Source organism: Nicotiana tomentosiformis, chromosome 11 (genome assembly GCF_000390325.3).
Source record: "Nicotiana tomentosiformis chromosome 11, ASM39032v3, whole genome shotgun sequence".
Lineage (NCBI taxonomy): Eukaryota > Viridiplantae > Streptophyta > Magnoliopsida > Solanales > Solanaceae > Nicotiana > Nicotiana tomentosiformis.
Genome location: NC_090822.1, coordinates 45,617,324 through 45,634,704, shown reverse-complemented (window position 1 = coordinate 45,634,704; position 17,381 = coordinate 45,617,324). Strand labels below are relative to the sequence as shown.

The following is a 17,381-nucleotide window of genomic DNA, read 5'->3' as shown; positions in this document are numbered from 1 at the left end:
TCCACTTAAAAATATGTTTGTTCTTGAACATATCAATAATCCTTCCGAAGCCATCAAGCAACTATGAATACTCATCTTACACATTCCTATCAATGATCTAATGCGGCATCCATACTGAAAATACCATTAGAACCCATTAACTAAGGATTTCTTCGTTAACCTTAGCTTGCAAGCTCATGAACTCATCTTTATTAGCTGGAACCTCCTCAAAAGCCCAAATCTTGTATATATCCAATATCTCAATCTGAAAGACATGTATTGAGTCATAGCTGAACTTCTGGAATGTAACCATATGATGCATCCCACATCTTTTTTTCCCATAACTGCTCATTGCAAAACCCAACACTAGTTAAAATGCCCCAACTTAAATAAATCCTTCTTCTAGGTCTTCAAGACTCTGCTAATAATGAAACAAATATGTAGAGACTCATAACTACCTGTCATAGGAACAAGTCACAGATTTCTCTCTTCCGATATGAACCATTGCCTATTCTGAGCTGCCTAATGTTGCACCCTATTTTGTATGAGTCAAAACAAGATGCAGCTAGTGGTGTCCTTGTTGATGATAAAAGAGAGTCACCGCCTAATATTTAAAGGTATACGAGGGTACCTTTTTAATTGTTAAGTTCATTATCCTGTTAGTCTGCTAACGAGTGAGATTTGGGTAATGGTTCTTGTTTTTCTAGAGGGAAGGTGTTAGGCACGCCCTAGAATCTACCTAAGGTAGCTCCATAGGACTTAGACTAGGTTCGGAGAATTAAGTGTTTATATCTTACTTACTTAGTACTTAAAAATGTACGGCTCACCTTATGTTACGCTTTAAAACTTATCATTTTGAAAGAAAAGTAGTGTATATACTTTGAAAAGTGTACATTATATTTTTTTAAGAAAAGCCTTTAAAGATGTCTATACAATTGAAAGAGTGTTTAGAACACTGAGTTTATAATACTTACTTACTAATGAATGAGGTTAAGTTCAAAACATTTGATTTTCAAAATAAAGTGGCTATTTGTGTAAAGTAAGAACTGTTGGGGAAGTGAGGTTTAGATATACTTTGAAAGTTGATTTCAAACCTTATATTCAAAATTTGAAGAAATCGTTTCAAGATATTTGATTGCAGCAATGTTTGTTTGATCTGTAGAAATAGCCCGCTTTTGGAAATCATTTCTAGTATTTCGGTTTTCTTCTTGTTTTAGAAAGAGAGATTGTCAACTTTTGCGAATCTGTCTTAGTTTCAAAAACTTCATGAAAATTGTTAATAAGAATAAGAATGAAAATTGAATAATAGAAGTGATTAACAATTAGAATTATTTACTACTAAGTTGTAGTACTTTTATTTTTACCTATATTTTTTAAGGCTTGCCTAAGTTGTTAATGTAATTCAAAGAAATAAAAGAAAGCATTCAATCAATTATCATCAATGTTATATACACATGAGAATAACAAAAAACTTATAAAAGCAATAGAGTAAAAGAAATGGACTCATGGTTTGAGCCTGAAGGAAATTGGGCCCTGTAGACAATGAAACGAACAACATCTGCTTCAGACGACTCCGAGTTTAGGCTAGAATTTGGGCCAGAGTTCTTTGAGAACTCGGTAGTCCCAATTCAGACACACATGTAAAAAAGAAAAACATTATTAGATATATGACCCAATAAAATATTTAAACATAAATAACATCAATATAGGCCCAAGATGAAACTATAGCAATCATTAGTAATTAGGAATGTAAATTAATTTGAAGTGAAAAAAGAGTAAAGCAATTTATAGTGAAGCCTTTATTTTCATTCAACACTAAACCTAAAGAGATTAGCAAATGTCAGTAATTAAAGGCTTAAGGTAAAATTTCATTCATGGCCAAGACACCCTTTAGACCCTTGGCACTTCAAAGTTCATAAGGGTCTCAAGGACTCCGAGCAGTGCTTGTGTCAGGAAGAGTATTTCAACCAAGAACTAAATTCTACTCCTAAATATCCTTAACTACTCATACTAACTATTCCCTACAGGTTTAAATGCTAATGAGGCACCCAATATAAATTTCAATACAACAGTAATGACAACACATAAGGAGATGTACATTTCTTGTAAATAACTGTTCAAAATATTACAGATAACACCAAAAGTGATCATAGTTCACATACAAGCATGTAATATTTTGTCATATACTTTAACAGGTTTAAGAGTACTCAATAAAATCAGTTACAGGCACACACAGGGGAAAAGAGCCCTATCAAGTCACTTTAGAAACCCAGAAAACTAATCATATAACTTAAGGGTAGTAAAGGTGCATAGTTCAGAAATCTCAAGTACTGATCATATTATCTTAACAGCTTATGTTGAAGAGTTTATCCCTATATTAAGTCTTAGACTTCTATTAGATATACAGGTTATCATCTTCAATTGGAATCTTTAAAGGATGTTAACAGGGATGCAAATAAACATGTCATTCTCATGGCATGATTCTTTCTTCTAAAAGCTCTCAACTTCATATTCATACCAACCTTACTGGGATTTAATACATACTATTATAGTCAAACAGAACAGGTAATAGCAGAAAATTCACCTTGGATTCATAAGCCAAGCCTAGTTCATTTAAGGGAGCTTGGTGAAGTTAAGCGATAATGAAGAAGTATACATGAACATGAAAGGCAGACAATGTTATTTTAAGAATAAGATAAGTGCAGAGTATCCAAGAGCGCACATACAAAGAACATTCTAACAGGATTACAACATCACAAACATGGTTGAGTCAAACTAATAGTATCATTATGTATAGGGTTCAGAAAAAAAGACATTAAAAAGTATTGTATTAAAAATCAGTTATACATGTTAAGTTTTTAGTCTTAGTCATGACTCTAACACAACAGATGAAACTCAACAGCGTAGATATATTTTATCTGAGCTCCATAACTTAAGCTAAATGTGTAATAGCCATCAGAATACACACAAGGGCAAGTACAGGGATACAACTAGTTTAGAACATACTCTTACAATGAGATCCCAGATATGACCTCACAGTCATGAGGTTTAACAGAAGATTAATGATCTTCCAAGAGTCAATAGAATCACAGCAGTACATTTGAAAGAAGAAATTGATTTAAATATCATGAACTGATGTACCAGACTAAGGTAACAGCCCTATCTTTATCATTAAAGGTTCCATATCCATTTAGGTTAGTTTATCAAGTGAGTCATACCAATAATACTAAGACAAATTAGTATAGCATACAAAGAACATCAGGGGGTCTAATAGATAAGATAACTACATGGGATCATTTGGGAGTTCTTTGCTAACCTCAAAAACCTAACAATGCATAAGTTACTCAAAACATATTCATCAAAATTATTAGAATAATCGATCAGTACATGATTCTGATTTCAGATTATTACAGAAGCTTATAACTCTAAAGTTTGGTGATCAGTCATGAACTAATGATAAACACATTGATACAATTAGCTATAATATATCTGAAACAAAGTCAATTAACAGGAAAATAATATAATAAATATGACTTTAATTAGATGATTAAAAGAGAAGAAAGGTCAAGGCTCACTGACCTTCTTTTGAGCAGCAAACCAAACGAGGGTTTTTGTTTAGCCGTTAGGAATCCCAAGCTCAAGCTCGAATGGTGGATGAACTCAGAACCGGAGAAGAAATCAAAAACTCAGTTATGAACCCTAACTTGATTTTTCCACTCAAAACTAAAGTGTAGTAAATGATATTGTAGTTAGGTATATATTTTCTGCTTGTTAGGTGATTTTCGTGTGTGTTGGTAAGAGCATTGAAGGCTCTCTTTTATAGTAGCATTCAATGACTTAAGGTTCAACAGAATTCAAATGATAGTGGTGAGTGACGGAGAGCTGGTGATGTGAGCACAATCGGGTAAAATCAGAGGAGACAGAGGTGAGAGAAGTGATAATTTTTACTTGAGGTGGTGAAACTGTCCGTTGAAGGCAAATCCACCGGATAAAAGCTCCAATGTCCAGAGGTCGCTACGCTTGACCTCTAGACCAAGAATAATCATGATAACACTGGGAGATGGCCTTACATGCCACAGATTTAACAAAGTATAGAAGAATATCTGAAGATTTGATATTGCACCGTTGAATCTAGGGCTTCGGTTTTAGGCATTTGAATTTCAAGTGATGAAACGGGCAAGGAATCAGTGACAATCGCAGATAGGGATGGCAAAGAAGATGATTCTGCATTTGATTTGATCAAGTGTGACTGATTTGAGCTGGTGAGTTGAGAGAATAGGGGGGGGGGGAGGGGGCGAGTCAGAGGAAAATGATTAGGGTTTGAGGATAGTTGGGCTGGTCTCTAAGAGTTAAAAACGGAGGATGTAATTTTAGCCGTTGGATCTTTAGATCAACGACCCTGATAATTTCGGGATTAAACAATTAAAACAAGAAAATATGATAGTCGTTGGATCTTTGGATTTGGACGGCTGAGATTAAATCTGATGGGGTGTTAAAAGTAAAGGGAAAAATGAGATAAAAATGTGAGCCGTTGATCTAAAGAATGGACAGTTTGGATTAGTTGTGTTTCTTTTGTGAGTGTTGTGAAAAGATGACGTGGCGCAATTTCATTGGCTCAATGGGTAGCCCGGATTGCCAAGTTGGAATGGAAGGGGTGGACCTGGACCGGGTCAAATGCTTTGGGCCAGTACTTTTGGACTGAAATTAATTTAACGAATAGCCACATTGTATTTAATCGTGCAATTGCAATTGTAGCCTTTTAGCCTTTAGCTTTTTAAAAATTAATTTAAATAAACTTAATTAATTTTAATAAAGTATAATAAAATTATAATCATCAAATACACTATTAATTACTATAACTAGTTAATTAATTATTAAATATTCTATTTTCTATTTGTGACACTAATTTTGGGCTTGTTTTAAAATAATGGGTTATTTTTACCAAAATTAAGAAATAACCTAGTTAAATTATTTATAAACCTATGTAACAAATATGAGAGTTATTTTTAATAGTTTCAAAAATAATAAGAGTAATATATTTATAATTATATAATACTAAATTATTAATTAATGCCATTACTTGCTTAATTTTTATAACAGAAAATATTTTAACATACTTATTGAAAATTATTAAGTGCAAGTAAGTTAATTATAAAAGGGAGGGTCAAAATTGGTCGTCAACACCTAATATTATTTTTGTTGCAAACCAACCTAATCTAAATCCGATTGCGCTAATTATAAGTCCGTTAACTTCATCTCATCTAGTAGAAGATGCTTGGCCAACAAATCATACAAAATTCCACATAGAATCTCAAACGACATGATTTGTGCACTATACAAGCAATAACTCAAATATGACAAATCTACAAAAAAAGTAGCTAATCACTCTACTGACTCCCTGAGTCTATGATATTCCTTCTCAATAAGTCTCTGAGCATCTATATATCCCGCCTCAAACTGCCTGCCAGGTAATGGTAAGCAAACAAACTCAACCCAGCTTGTGACCCTAAAAATACCTGGAACAACTGCCATTAAAATACCATGGGCTATCACCCTCATCAAATTTGATGGAAGCAAGTGTCATGACCCAAACTCTACCTAGTCATGACGACACCTAACCCAACCCGCTAGGTAAGCCAAACAATAGTTACACAATTCTAATGAAGATCATATACTCAATAAATGAAATAGCTGAGTTTTCATACAATATCCCAAGGATTGGTAGTACAAGTCATGAGCCATTAAGATTTAGATTTACAAAGCTGGTATGAAAATAAATACCTCCGGAAAGAAGGTACATCTTCAATGCCAGCTTTCGTCATCCATAACAGCTCACCTCCAAGATCTGCACGCATGGTGTAGAAGTGTAGTATGAGTACAATCGACCTCATACACTCAACAAATATCATTACTAACCTCGACGAGGTAATAGTAGCAAGAATTATCAATGATACTCATTAATAACCTGTTTAATTCCTGAATTTCACAAGTACACAAAAATTGTGCCGTTTAATCATATAACACAGATTAAATCACATCGGTGCACAAAGAGGTAATGTGCAGACAATCTAGTATATAAAGAAGATATGCGTCCAATGTCATTAAATCATCAAACTTGCATATAGAAAAAAATATGTGTAAAATACCAGCTTGACCTTCATCAGTTGCATACAAAGAAGATATGCATGAAACATTAATTAATCCTTCAATAATTGCATATAGAGAAGATATGCATGATTAAACAAGTCAAGTCACACAGATTCACATATAGAGAATATATGTACCGTGTCCCATCTCATCAAGTAAGGTGGCATATAGAGAAGATATGCATAAATGAATACACTCCGAAGCTAGTAAATAGAGAAGAGATACAGTAAAATCATAGGAATTTGCAAATAGAGAAGAGATGCAAAGTCCAACAAATGATCAATATTACCAAAATCCATATCAACCAAAAACCCATCGGTTTCTCACAACCTGCGTGTGCACCATCAATAGAGAAATATGAAAGGGTGACCCTAGGGAATGGATCCTTATACACAAGCTACACGGACAAAACTCACAAATATTACGACAACTCAATCGAATAAGAGTCCAATCATACAAGTTTCACCCAAATCCGACTTCGAATCGATGCTCAAATCTCAATTATTCACTTTATAAAAGTTTCCCAAAACCCCCAATTTCTCTTTTAGATTCATCCATCAAATGCCAATATCAAAGATGGAATCATGAATAATAATCAAAATCGAGTCAAGAATATTTACCCCAATCCAAGTGGTAAAAGTCGCCCCAAAAATCGCTCAAATCCGAGTTCCCATTCTCAAAATATGATAAAATGAACAAAACCTTTAAAATATAAGCTTCTGCTAAGGGATTTCTGCTTTTTCGGTCCAACAATCGCTTCTGCGACATCGCATATGCGGAGAATACTTCGCAGATGAAAAATTCATTTATCTCCATCCTCATCGCTTATGCGCGCCAAAATCCGCATCTACGGTACCGCAAGTGCGCTCCTCATGCACATCTATGCCAACACTCTTACGAATCTGCGGACAGACCTGCCCTTGCCCAAATTGTGCTTTTGTGCCTCATATGCCGCATCTGCGGATCCGCACCTACACCTAAAGTTCCGCAGGTGTGACCATACCATATCCTTGCCAAAATTAGCAATGCAATACAACCAAAAATGGCCCGCAACCACCCTGAATCACACACTAGCCCCTTGGGTCGCCATTCGAACATACCAACAAGTCTCAAAACATAACACAGACCTACTCGAGGCCTCAAATCCCACAAAATAACATCAAGACCACGAATGACACCTTAATTCAAACTTAATGAGCTATTTCAATCTTTCCAAATTCCGAACTTATGCCGAACACGTCTAAACAATACAAAATCACCTCAAATTTTGCACACAAGTTCCAAATGACATAAAACCTATTCCGACTCCTGGAATAACAATCTAAACCCGAAAATCATGTCAACTCCCAGTCAAACTTACAAACTTTCCAAATCTTCAAATTGCCAACTTTCGCCAAATAGAGCCAACACCTTCTAAAAACATTCAAATATGAATCCAGGCATACGCCTAATTCTAAAATCACCATATGAACCTATTAAAATCATCAAAATGTGAATCTGAGACCATTTACCTAAAAGTCAAATTTGGTCAACGCTTCCAACTTAAACTTCTAAATTGAGAATCATTCTTCCAAATCAATCCCCAGCCACTCGAAAACCAAAACCGACCAACACGAACGTCATAATACACCATATGAAGTTACTCAAAACCTCGAATCACCAAACAAAAATTTAATGCTCAAAACTACCGGTCGGGTCGTTACATTCTCTTCCACTTAAACATACGTTCATCCTTGAACGTTCTAAGAGTCGTTCTGAAGCCATCAAATCATTGCATAAACATATCATACACATACCCATGGGTGATCACACGTTACCTCAATCCATATAGTCCCGTCAATACCACGTAGCCGAAGATTCTTTCTTCAATCTTAGTTTACAAACCTAAGAACCTAATCTCCAACATCCGAAATTCATCATAAGACCCAATTCACGTATCTATACACAGTATAAGTCTAAACAAGTTGTATCAAGCCATACCCATATCCAAAGATATAATCACATGATATATAACATAACTTAGATACTCATAGCAATAAATTCCAACCATAATAGCTGCTTACTAACAAACTTGGTATCGGCAACATACCTCATATCAAACAAACCTTGTATTATATCTTCGTGCCCTGCCAATGATGAAAAAAACACGTAGAACTCGTAACCACCTATCAGATCAACAAGTCATGGAGCGCTCTTGCCCGACAAGAACCATGGCAAAAATCTAAGCTAACTAACTATATCATTCTTCCAGACATACCTTAACCAAATCTAATGGCACAAATTCCAGGTAAAAAAACCCCATTTTACCCAGTGCAAGCTACTCGACGGAGAGACCACACCAATGACACCTAGATCTACATACGATGCAATCAGTGCTCCAAACAAGAAACAACTCAAATATGACCAATGATGGAAGGAGAACCAAATGAGAGAACCATCCCGCAAGCTCAACAAATACCACCACAAAGCGCAATACTATTAACCCATCTCACAGAGGAGGAAAAACACACACTAAATAAACACAAAGGATCATATCGCAACATAACTCTGTTGCGGCGCATAACCTAATCCAAACATACCAGTCCACATGGATTACCCATTGCCCAAATTCTCTAACTCATCAAACACATGTATATCAACAACAAGCACACGAAACGCATGGCCATAACCTTGGAGAAACGGATAGCACAATATACCATAGATAGGAAAACCATAACCAAGGTGCAATCAACCATTCAACACCCAAAATTCATCTCACTTGAATTTCACCACAAGCCCCAAACAAAACTGCATCATGTGTGTAAATAGTCAACAGTCGCACAACCCATCGTAGCATGTGAGAGTAACACATGGAGTATATTGGAGCATGAATGAGATCAACCCTGGACGACTCCACACCCAAAATAATATTTGTGTTGAGTAAATAAACCCGATCTAAAATAGAATACACATTCTCATTAGGCCTCCCAATGGGCCCTTAAATAAATTCTGATGTAATGACCTGACCGGTTGTTTTGAGCTTTAGCATGTCGTTCGGAGGTTTGAGACCTTGAGTATCTTAACTTTATATATTATTACTTGAAGAGGTGGTTGGATTCAATTTTTGAGAAGTTCGGAGTTGATTTGGAAGAGTAATCCACAATTCGGAAGCTTTAAGTCGGAAGTGTTGACCAAGGTTTGACTTTTATATAAATGACCTCGAAATCGGAATTTGAAAGTTTCTATATGTTCAAGTGATTTAAGACTTGGTAGTATATCCGGTTTTAGTATCGGATGGTCCAGGAGCGATTCAACGCTTGTTGTTGAAAGTTTGCATTTTTGAAGGTTTGAAATTTGCTAAGTTTGACTTAGAGTGGACTTGGTATTATCGAACTCCGGTCGATGTTCGTGGACTTTGGATAGGTTTATTTAGTGGATTGGAGCTTGTGTGTAAGGTTTGGTCGTGATCTAGAATGTCTAAGCGTGATTCGAATGCGTTAGACGGAGTTAAAAGGTTGAAAATTAAAGGAAGGATTTTGATCGACGATTCGCGATTGTGATGTTATCCGTAGCATTTAGAGCCTTTGGATAAGTTTGTATAAGGTATTAGGACTGGTTTGTATGATTGGACGGGGTCTTGGGGGCCTCGTGTATGTTTCGGGATGGTTTCAGACAATTTTCCTTTGTTTTGGGACTGCTGGTTTCTGATGTCTTCGGAATGCATCGTGATCGCAGATATAGAATTGTGATCGTGAATTAATTGGAGCTAGGAGCCTGATGTTCTTCGCATTTGCAAGTGAAGCTTCGCGTTCGCATAGTAGCCTGAGTTAGGGCTCCGCATTCGCGTGTTGAGCTCCGCGTTTGCATAGAGTGAAAACTGCGCTGGGGAGTTGTTCTTTGTGAACGTGAACTAGTCCCGCATTCCCAGTTGGTGGACTGGTCGTGTTTCCCGATCGCGAGGGGTCAGACGCGATCACGTAGGCTTTTTTTGGTGGCAGATGTAATATTGCTTCGCAATTGCGAGGCTTTAGACCGCGATCGCATAAGGCAACATTGTGATGATCCAGCTGGCCGTCTTGCGTATTGTAGCCTCATTTTCCTGTTTATTGCTTTTATAGGTTCACTTATGGTTACGTGACTTGTCGGAGTGGTTGGTTTGGTTCCGGGGATGTTTCGGAATGAATTTGGACACTTAGTCCCAAGGTTGGAAGCTTAAGTTGAAAGAGTTGGCCGGATATTGGCTTGTGTGTAAACAAATCCGGAATGGAGCTTTGATGGTTTCTATAGCTTTGTATGGTGATTTTGGACTTAGGAGTATTTCCGGATATTGATTTGGAGGTCCGCATGTCATTTTGTCTTGAATTGGTGAAAGATGAAAAGTTGAAGGTTTGGAAGGTTCAGAAATTTGACTGAGAGTCGACTTTGCTATTGCCAGGCTTGGATTTTGATTCTAGGAGTTGGAGCAGGTCCATTGAGTCATTTATGACTTTTCTGCAAAATTTGAGGTCAATCGGAGTTGGTTTGATAGGTTTCGGCATCGATTTTAGAAGTTGGAAAATCCATTAGTTTCAATAGGCTTGAATTTGAGCGTGATTCATGTTTTTGATGTTGTTTGAGATGATTTGAGGCTACGACTAAGTTCGTATGATGTTTTAGGATATGTTGGTATGTTTGGATGGGGTCTCAGGGGCCTGGAATGTGATTCAGATGGTTGGCGGAGCTTGGTTACACTTTGGCAAAGTGTTGAAGTTTCAGGTATCTGGTGCATTCGCACATGCGGTGGGAGTGGCCGCAGATGCAGCACCATAGGTGCGGTGCCTTGGTCATAGGTGTGAAATGAAGGGGAGGTAGTGAGGTTCGCAGAAAAGTGTGATTTTTTTCAGAAGCGAAAGCGCTTCTGCGATGAGGGGTCCATAGGTGCGGAGTCAGGTAGCTTGGCCTTGGTCGCAGATGCACGAGGTGATCCGTAGGTGCGGATGTGCAGGTGCGGGCGAGGGCCGCAGAAGCGATATCACAGGTGTGTGAATGTGGCCGCAGATGCGGCTAGTCGGGAGTTAAGTATTTTCCCGCAGATGCAGACGTGTGACAGCAGAAGCGGTTCCGTAGAAGCGGAGATCGTGACCACGCGTGCGGTTTTGCTAGGCAGAACTTAAAAGTCAAAGAGTTTGACATTTTTCTCAATTTTGGAGTTGTGGAACTTGGGGCGATGTTTGAGAAGGATTTCACTAGAGGTAAGTGAATTTTTATCACTTTTGTCCATAATTATTGAATACCCATTGATTATTACAGCTATTTCTCATGAATCTAAGTTAGAATTTGGGAATTTTTGGACTATGTTATTGGAGAGTGAGATTTGAGGGTTGATTTATGATTGGAATTGGATGATTTTGGCATGGTTGGACTCGTAATTGAATGCATGTTCGGAATTTGAGAATTTTATTGGGTTCCGAGGTGCAGACCCAGGGTTGACATTTTGGGTTGACTTTTTTATTTTTGTTAAAGTTCTAAGCTTTATTAATTGGAATCAATCCCTATGGCTTTTATTGATAGTATTATGTTATTTTGGCTAGATTCGAGCCTTCCGGAGGTTGATACACGCAGGAAGGGATTGTTAGCGGAGGGATTTTGTTTGCTTGAGATAAGTATCTTATCTAAACTTGGTTGAGGCACTAGTTGCCTGAATTATTGTGATAGCTACGTGCTATAGGGTGCACACATGTGTGAGGTTTGAGCCCATGTGCTAACACCGGGGGTAGTTATCCATGCCCGGGTTGTGCTTAAGTTATGATATGCCTAGATTTGATTGTTAAGCTTTAAGCTATGATATTTCTCACCTTTGTAACATTGTTGTGAGCTATTTGAGCCATGTTGGAGGCTACGTAGAGGTTTAATCCCTGAATGAACTTGATAAATGCTATTCTATGATGAAATTGCCGGTTTGACCTATGATAGCACACTTTGCACATGCCTACACTTTAGCATGTCATTTATACCAGTCCAGGAGCATGAGATTTGATATTCATTCCTTACGTACATATATTCTTATTTATTTGCTCCTATGTGCTATGATTTGACTGGGTGCCTGTGACCACCCCGGGTGGATTATTATTATTGTGCCTGTGACCACGCTGGGCGGATTGTTGTTGTGCCTGTGACCACACCAGGTGGATTGTATTGTTATGCCTGTGACCATACCAGGCGGATTGTGTTGTTATGCATGTGACTACACCGGGCAAATTGTATTATTATGTTTGTGACCACGTCGGGCGCATTGTGTTGTTGTGCCTGTGACCACGCTGGGCGGATTATGATATTGAGCCTGTGACCATGCCGGGCTGGTAGCACGTTAAATTGGTCGTGCTTACGTGTGGATATGGATCCATCCCCCTAGAGTCACCCTCTCATGTTTCTCTCTTGATGGTGTACACGCGGATATTGAGGAAATCTGATCAGTGGTTTGGTATGAAATTGGAAAGGATGAGGAAATCTGGTCAGTGTTTGTTTGAATTTTTCATTTTATATTTACATGCAATTTTCGTGATTATTTACCTAATTTAACTGCATATCATCTCTATATGCCGGATATTGACTGAGCAGAGTATTTGAGAAACTGTACACATACACACACATATGTTTCTTCTTGTGCTTTATGACTTGATTTCATTATTGCTCTATACTTGTTAAAATGATGAAACTATACAGGTGATAGCTAGCATCATTTATAATTTGTTCTTCTTTTACCTCGTCAAGGTTAGCTATGATACTTATTGAGTACATTGGGTCAGTTGTACTCATACTACACTTTGCACTGTGTGTGTAGATCCGAGTACATATGGACACGGTGATTATTAGGTTGGTGCTAGTACCTGCTCGGAGACTTTGAGATAGCTGCTATGACGCCCACAGATCTTGATTCTCCTTCTTTTCATTATATTCAGTACTGTTCTATTACTCAGACAGTTGTACTAGAGTTTCAGACTGTGTTGACACTTAGTAGCTCATGCACTCGCTGACATCAGATTTTGGTGTGGTTGTAGTAGAGTTTCAGATATTTTATCATATGTTTATGAGAGTGTTTTGCTGTTAAGTTATTAAGCATGTTCCATTCAATTATTTTTGACGTTATGTGTTTGTCAGCTTGCTTAGCAAGTGTGTTAGGTACCATCACGACAGGTTGGAATTCTGGGTCGTGACAAACGCTTGGGCAGAATATATGTTAGCCAAATCGGGATTTTGCTCATTTCAACTCATTTCTCTCTTTCTTGGGTGATTTTTGGGCGATTGGAAGGAGCCATTTTCATCATCTATCATGAGGTAACTGATTCCCACTCATTGTGAGTTAAATACATGAATTTAGATAGATTTAAACATGAAATTTTGTAAAAATTATGGGATTTTAGAAAAAAACCTAGAAATGGTATTTTTTGGATTTTGACCATGAAATTGAATATGGAATTGAGAATAAATTATATATTTGAGTTCGTGGTGCTATGTGTAATATTTATCTTCAAACGTTTTGGAATCCGAGCACATGGGCACATGTGTTGACTTTGTTGACTTTTCGAGTGGAGTTGGGAATTGTTATAAATTATTAAATTACGAGTTATTGAGTATATTTTGATTGGTTTGCACGTCGTTTTACTAGTTTTGGATCGTTCGACATTAGTTTGAGGAGTTGAAAAGGCGTTGGAGCCGGTTATCGGATTTCGGAGCAAGGTAAGTCTCCCATTTAACCTTGTGAGGGAAAATTTATCCCGTAGATGTTATATTTGATATGTGCTACATGTTATAGGAGCTACGCACGTATAGGGTGACGAGTGTCCGTGCGTTTGCTAGAATTCCTGATTAGGTCCGGGTAGACTTAGATTCACGCCATGCTTTAATTGTAATATTTGAGTTATTCTTGCCTGTTTAAATACTTTAAATTACCTTTTTTCCTGAGGCTTGGCTTGCGCAAACTGTCGGACTTACTATTTTAGATATTTGGGGAGCTACTTTATTAGCAGTAGAAATTATATTTCCTTTACGGATTTCTCCCCCATCGTACAAAAATGCTCGAAAAGTTTCTTAAATTTTATAACTCACACATATATTTGTGAGTAAGGCCAGTGACCCGTTAAGTTTCACTATTCCTTTGGGATCGGGCTAAACGCCTCAGTAGTACTATTATTGATAGGGTCGTATGACCTCGGTAGTATTATGAGATGCATCTATGGTTCACGCTGGTCGGCCCTCGACAATGTACACAATTATTATGGGATCGAGCTGAATGCCTTAGCAGAACTATTATGGGATCGGACCATACGCCACAACAAAAAATCGTGCTATTACTCTTATGGGATCGGGCCGCTCACCTCGGCAGAATCGTGCATAATATTTGGATTAGAAGTCAGTGTATCCGTGAGTTTCTCTGACTTAAGATGTGACATTTTATCTGGTGTTGACCATTATATATTTCATTCGAGGTAGTATCCGATATTTGAGGAGTTAGCGTTTATAAAGCTATTGCTCAATTTCATAATTCAAAACATGATCAAAGTCTAAGTCAACACTAAAACTCTACCACCAGATCAATATAGTCAAAACTTAAAATAAGTTTCGAATCTAGATTACCGATAACCGTACAAGTCCAAATGTATGCTTAAATTTCCATTCGAATTCCATTAAATGTTCAAACATCAACTTAGTGTTTTTAGGGCTAGTGCCTAAATCTCTAGTTTCCACCATCAAGTTTCATGTGTTTAATTGTGAAACTTAGCACAAATCTTGATATAATCTCAAAAGGATGTTTCGAACACTTATCTCAATCACAAGTTTGATTTTCAAGTCCAAAATTTCCTAATACCGAGCTCAAGAATCCAAAAATAGGTGAAATAACATAGTTGGTTCGTGCAGTAGATACATATACTATTCGCACTCAGCGCCACAGGGAGCACCACGCGCCAACCATAGCGTCTACCTGTATTTTTGTAGTTTTTCCATGTGTTCCAATGTTGCTGAAACCTACCCGAACCCCTCGTATTTTAATCCAAGCCATCCCAAGTTCCCAACAAGCCTCAAATGGTAATGTTGATGTGTACGAAGGCTCAAACTAAAATATGGACTACAAATTGATAAAACGAGAAATTGGATTGTTATAATTTTGGATAAACTCTCATTACCTATTTGTAAAAAGACCAAGTAGGTACATGTGTTACCAATAATAATACGGAGATAATTTTATTAATATACCGTATAGCACTCTCAAATCATGACTTTGATTGATGGTCACGACCTTTTTTGAATGGTTCAAAATCAAGATTAAAGATTGGAGTAAAAAGTTACTCTAGTGGCAAATCAGATATAGTATTTTGTTTTAAAATGTAAAATCCATATTTTAGTACTTACGGTATTATTAGTTAAATTAAGCCCTTCAAAAACAAATAATGAAAGAAAAAGAGCTCATAAAATGTAAGGGGTTTTCAGACTTAGGCCGAAACCGTTTGGTTTCTTGAATATCCCTTTCAAGCCTAAAGACCCTTTACGAATTATATGCTTTGATTCATTTCTTGAACTTTGAGCAAAAGGAGAAAATTGCGGAAAAATTAAAATTTTAACGTTCACATGGTCGTCCAAACAAGCATATCACAGTAAAGAGTTCCATTCTCTTTTGATTACCTGGTTTGCATATTTAGTGGCGTTAACAACAACATATCCAGTATCTTCTTACATGTAGGGTCTGAAGAAGGTAGTGCGTACGCTGACCTTACTTCTATCTTGTGTAGGTAGAGAGGTTATTTCCAACAAACCCTCGACTCAGGCAAGTACAGTTACAACAGTGAAACAAATTGAAATATAAAAATAGCAAAGAATCATAGAAAAAACATAGCGGTAGCGAGATAGTAACTAACCGAAGAAGAAGCAACATTGGATAATATTGTACATCTAAGAAAAAGAAAAACAAGAGTAAACTATAGCTACCGGAATGGAAGGAAATTACGCTCTACTACTACTAATATTCTACCTTAATCCTCAACTTTCACAACCTTCTATCAAGGATCATGCCCTTAGTCAGCTGAAGATGCCTTGTCCTGCCTAATCACCTCTTTCCAATTCTTCTTTGGCCTTCCTCTGCCTCTCCAAAGGCCCACGATGTTCAACCTCTCACACCTCCTGATAGGGGCGTCTCGGCATCTCCTCTTCACATGTCCGAACAATCTCAACCTCACTTTTCGCATCTTATCCTCAATGGGGGCTACCCCTATCTTGTCCCGGATAACTTTATTCCTGACCCTATCCCTGCTACTATGCATACTCATCTATCTCAGTATCCTCATCTTCGCTACTTTCAACTTCTGGACATGAGAGTTCTTCACTAGCCAAAGCTCCATCCCATACAGCATAATCGGTCTAATCACCACTCTATAAAACTTGCCTTTAAGTCTTGGTGGCACATTTTTATTGCACAAGACACTGGAAGCAAGCTTCGATTTCATCCACCATGTCCCAATACAATGTGTGATATCCTCATCAATCTCCTTGTTACTTTGGATTACTACCCCAAGATACTTGAAAGTCTCCCTCTTACGGATAACTTGCGTATCAAGCCTCACTTCCACTTCATCTTTATGAGTTGCATTACTAAACTTGAACTTTATGTATTCAGTTTTAGTCCTTCTTAGCTTGGAACCTTTATATTCCAGAGTTTGTCTCTAAACCTGCAGCCTAGCATTAACTTCGCCTTGCGTTTCATCAATCAACACTATATCATCTGCAAAATAACATGCACCATGGAACCTCTCCCTAAATATGTCACGATAATACATCTATCGCAAAGGCGAATAAGAACGGGCTAAGAACTGATTCTTATTGCAACCCCATCATGACTAGAAAGTGTCCCTAGTCTCCTCTCAATTTCTTTAATCGGGTCTAAGATCCATCATACATATCCTTAATTGACCTAATGTATGCTACATGAATACCTCTAGCCTCCAAACACCTCCATAGGACTTCCCTTGAGACTTTATCATATGTTTTTTCCAGATTAATGAACACCATATACAAATTCGTCTTCCTCTCCCTAAAATGCTCCACCATCCTTAAATTAGTGGCTTTAAATTACATATTATTGCAATTAGGCTTACTTCTCATCCACTCCAAAAACCTAACCGCGTAACTGCCACTCTTCTCTTCTTCTTTCACACTGGCATTGTCTCTTCTTCTTTATCTTCTCCTCTCACCGGATTCCACCAATCACCCAACAGTTCTATATCCTTATATTTTCGCTGCTCTCTATG

The 17,381-nt window shown here is 37.5% G+C and overlaps 1 protein-coding gene across 1 annotated transcript; it reads right to left on the bottom strand.

Annotated features, from left to right (window-relative positions):
* Positions 1-16,403: 16,403 nt before the first annotated feature.
* LOC104091887 (uncharacterized) lies at positions 16,404-17,181 on the bottom strand. Its single transcript, XM_070189124.1, has 2 exons — positions 17,067-17,181; positions 16,404-16,774 (listed from the first exon to the last, which is right to left on the bottom strand). Exons 1-2 carry the CDS (start codon positions 17,179-17,181, stop codon positions 16,404-16,406), a joined length of 486 nt encoding a protein of 161 aa, XP_070045225.1.
* Positions 17,182-17,381: the final 200 nt, after the last annotated feature.

Coding starts and splice junctions, on each gene's coding strand:
- LOC104091887 (XM_070189124.1), bottom strand. CDS start 17,181: ATGGTGGAGCATTTTAGGGAGAGGAAGACGAATTTGTATATGGTGTTC. Junction 16,775..17,066: donor GAGGTGTTTGGAGGCTAGAG/GTATTCATGTAG, acceptor TGGAATATAAAG/GTTCCAAGCTAAGAAGGACT.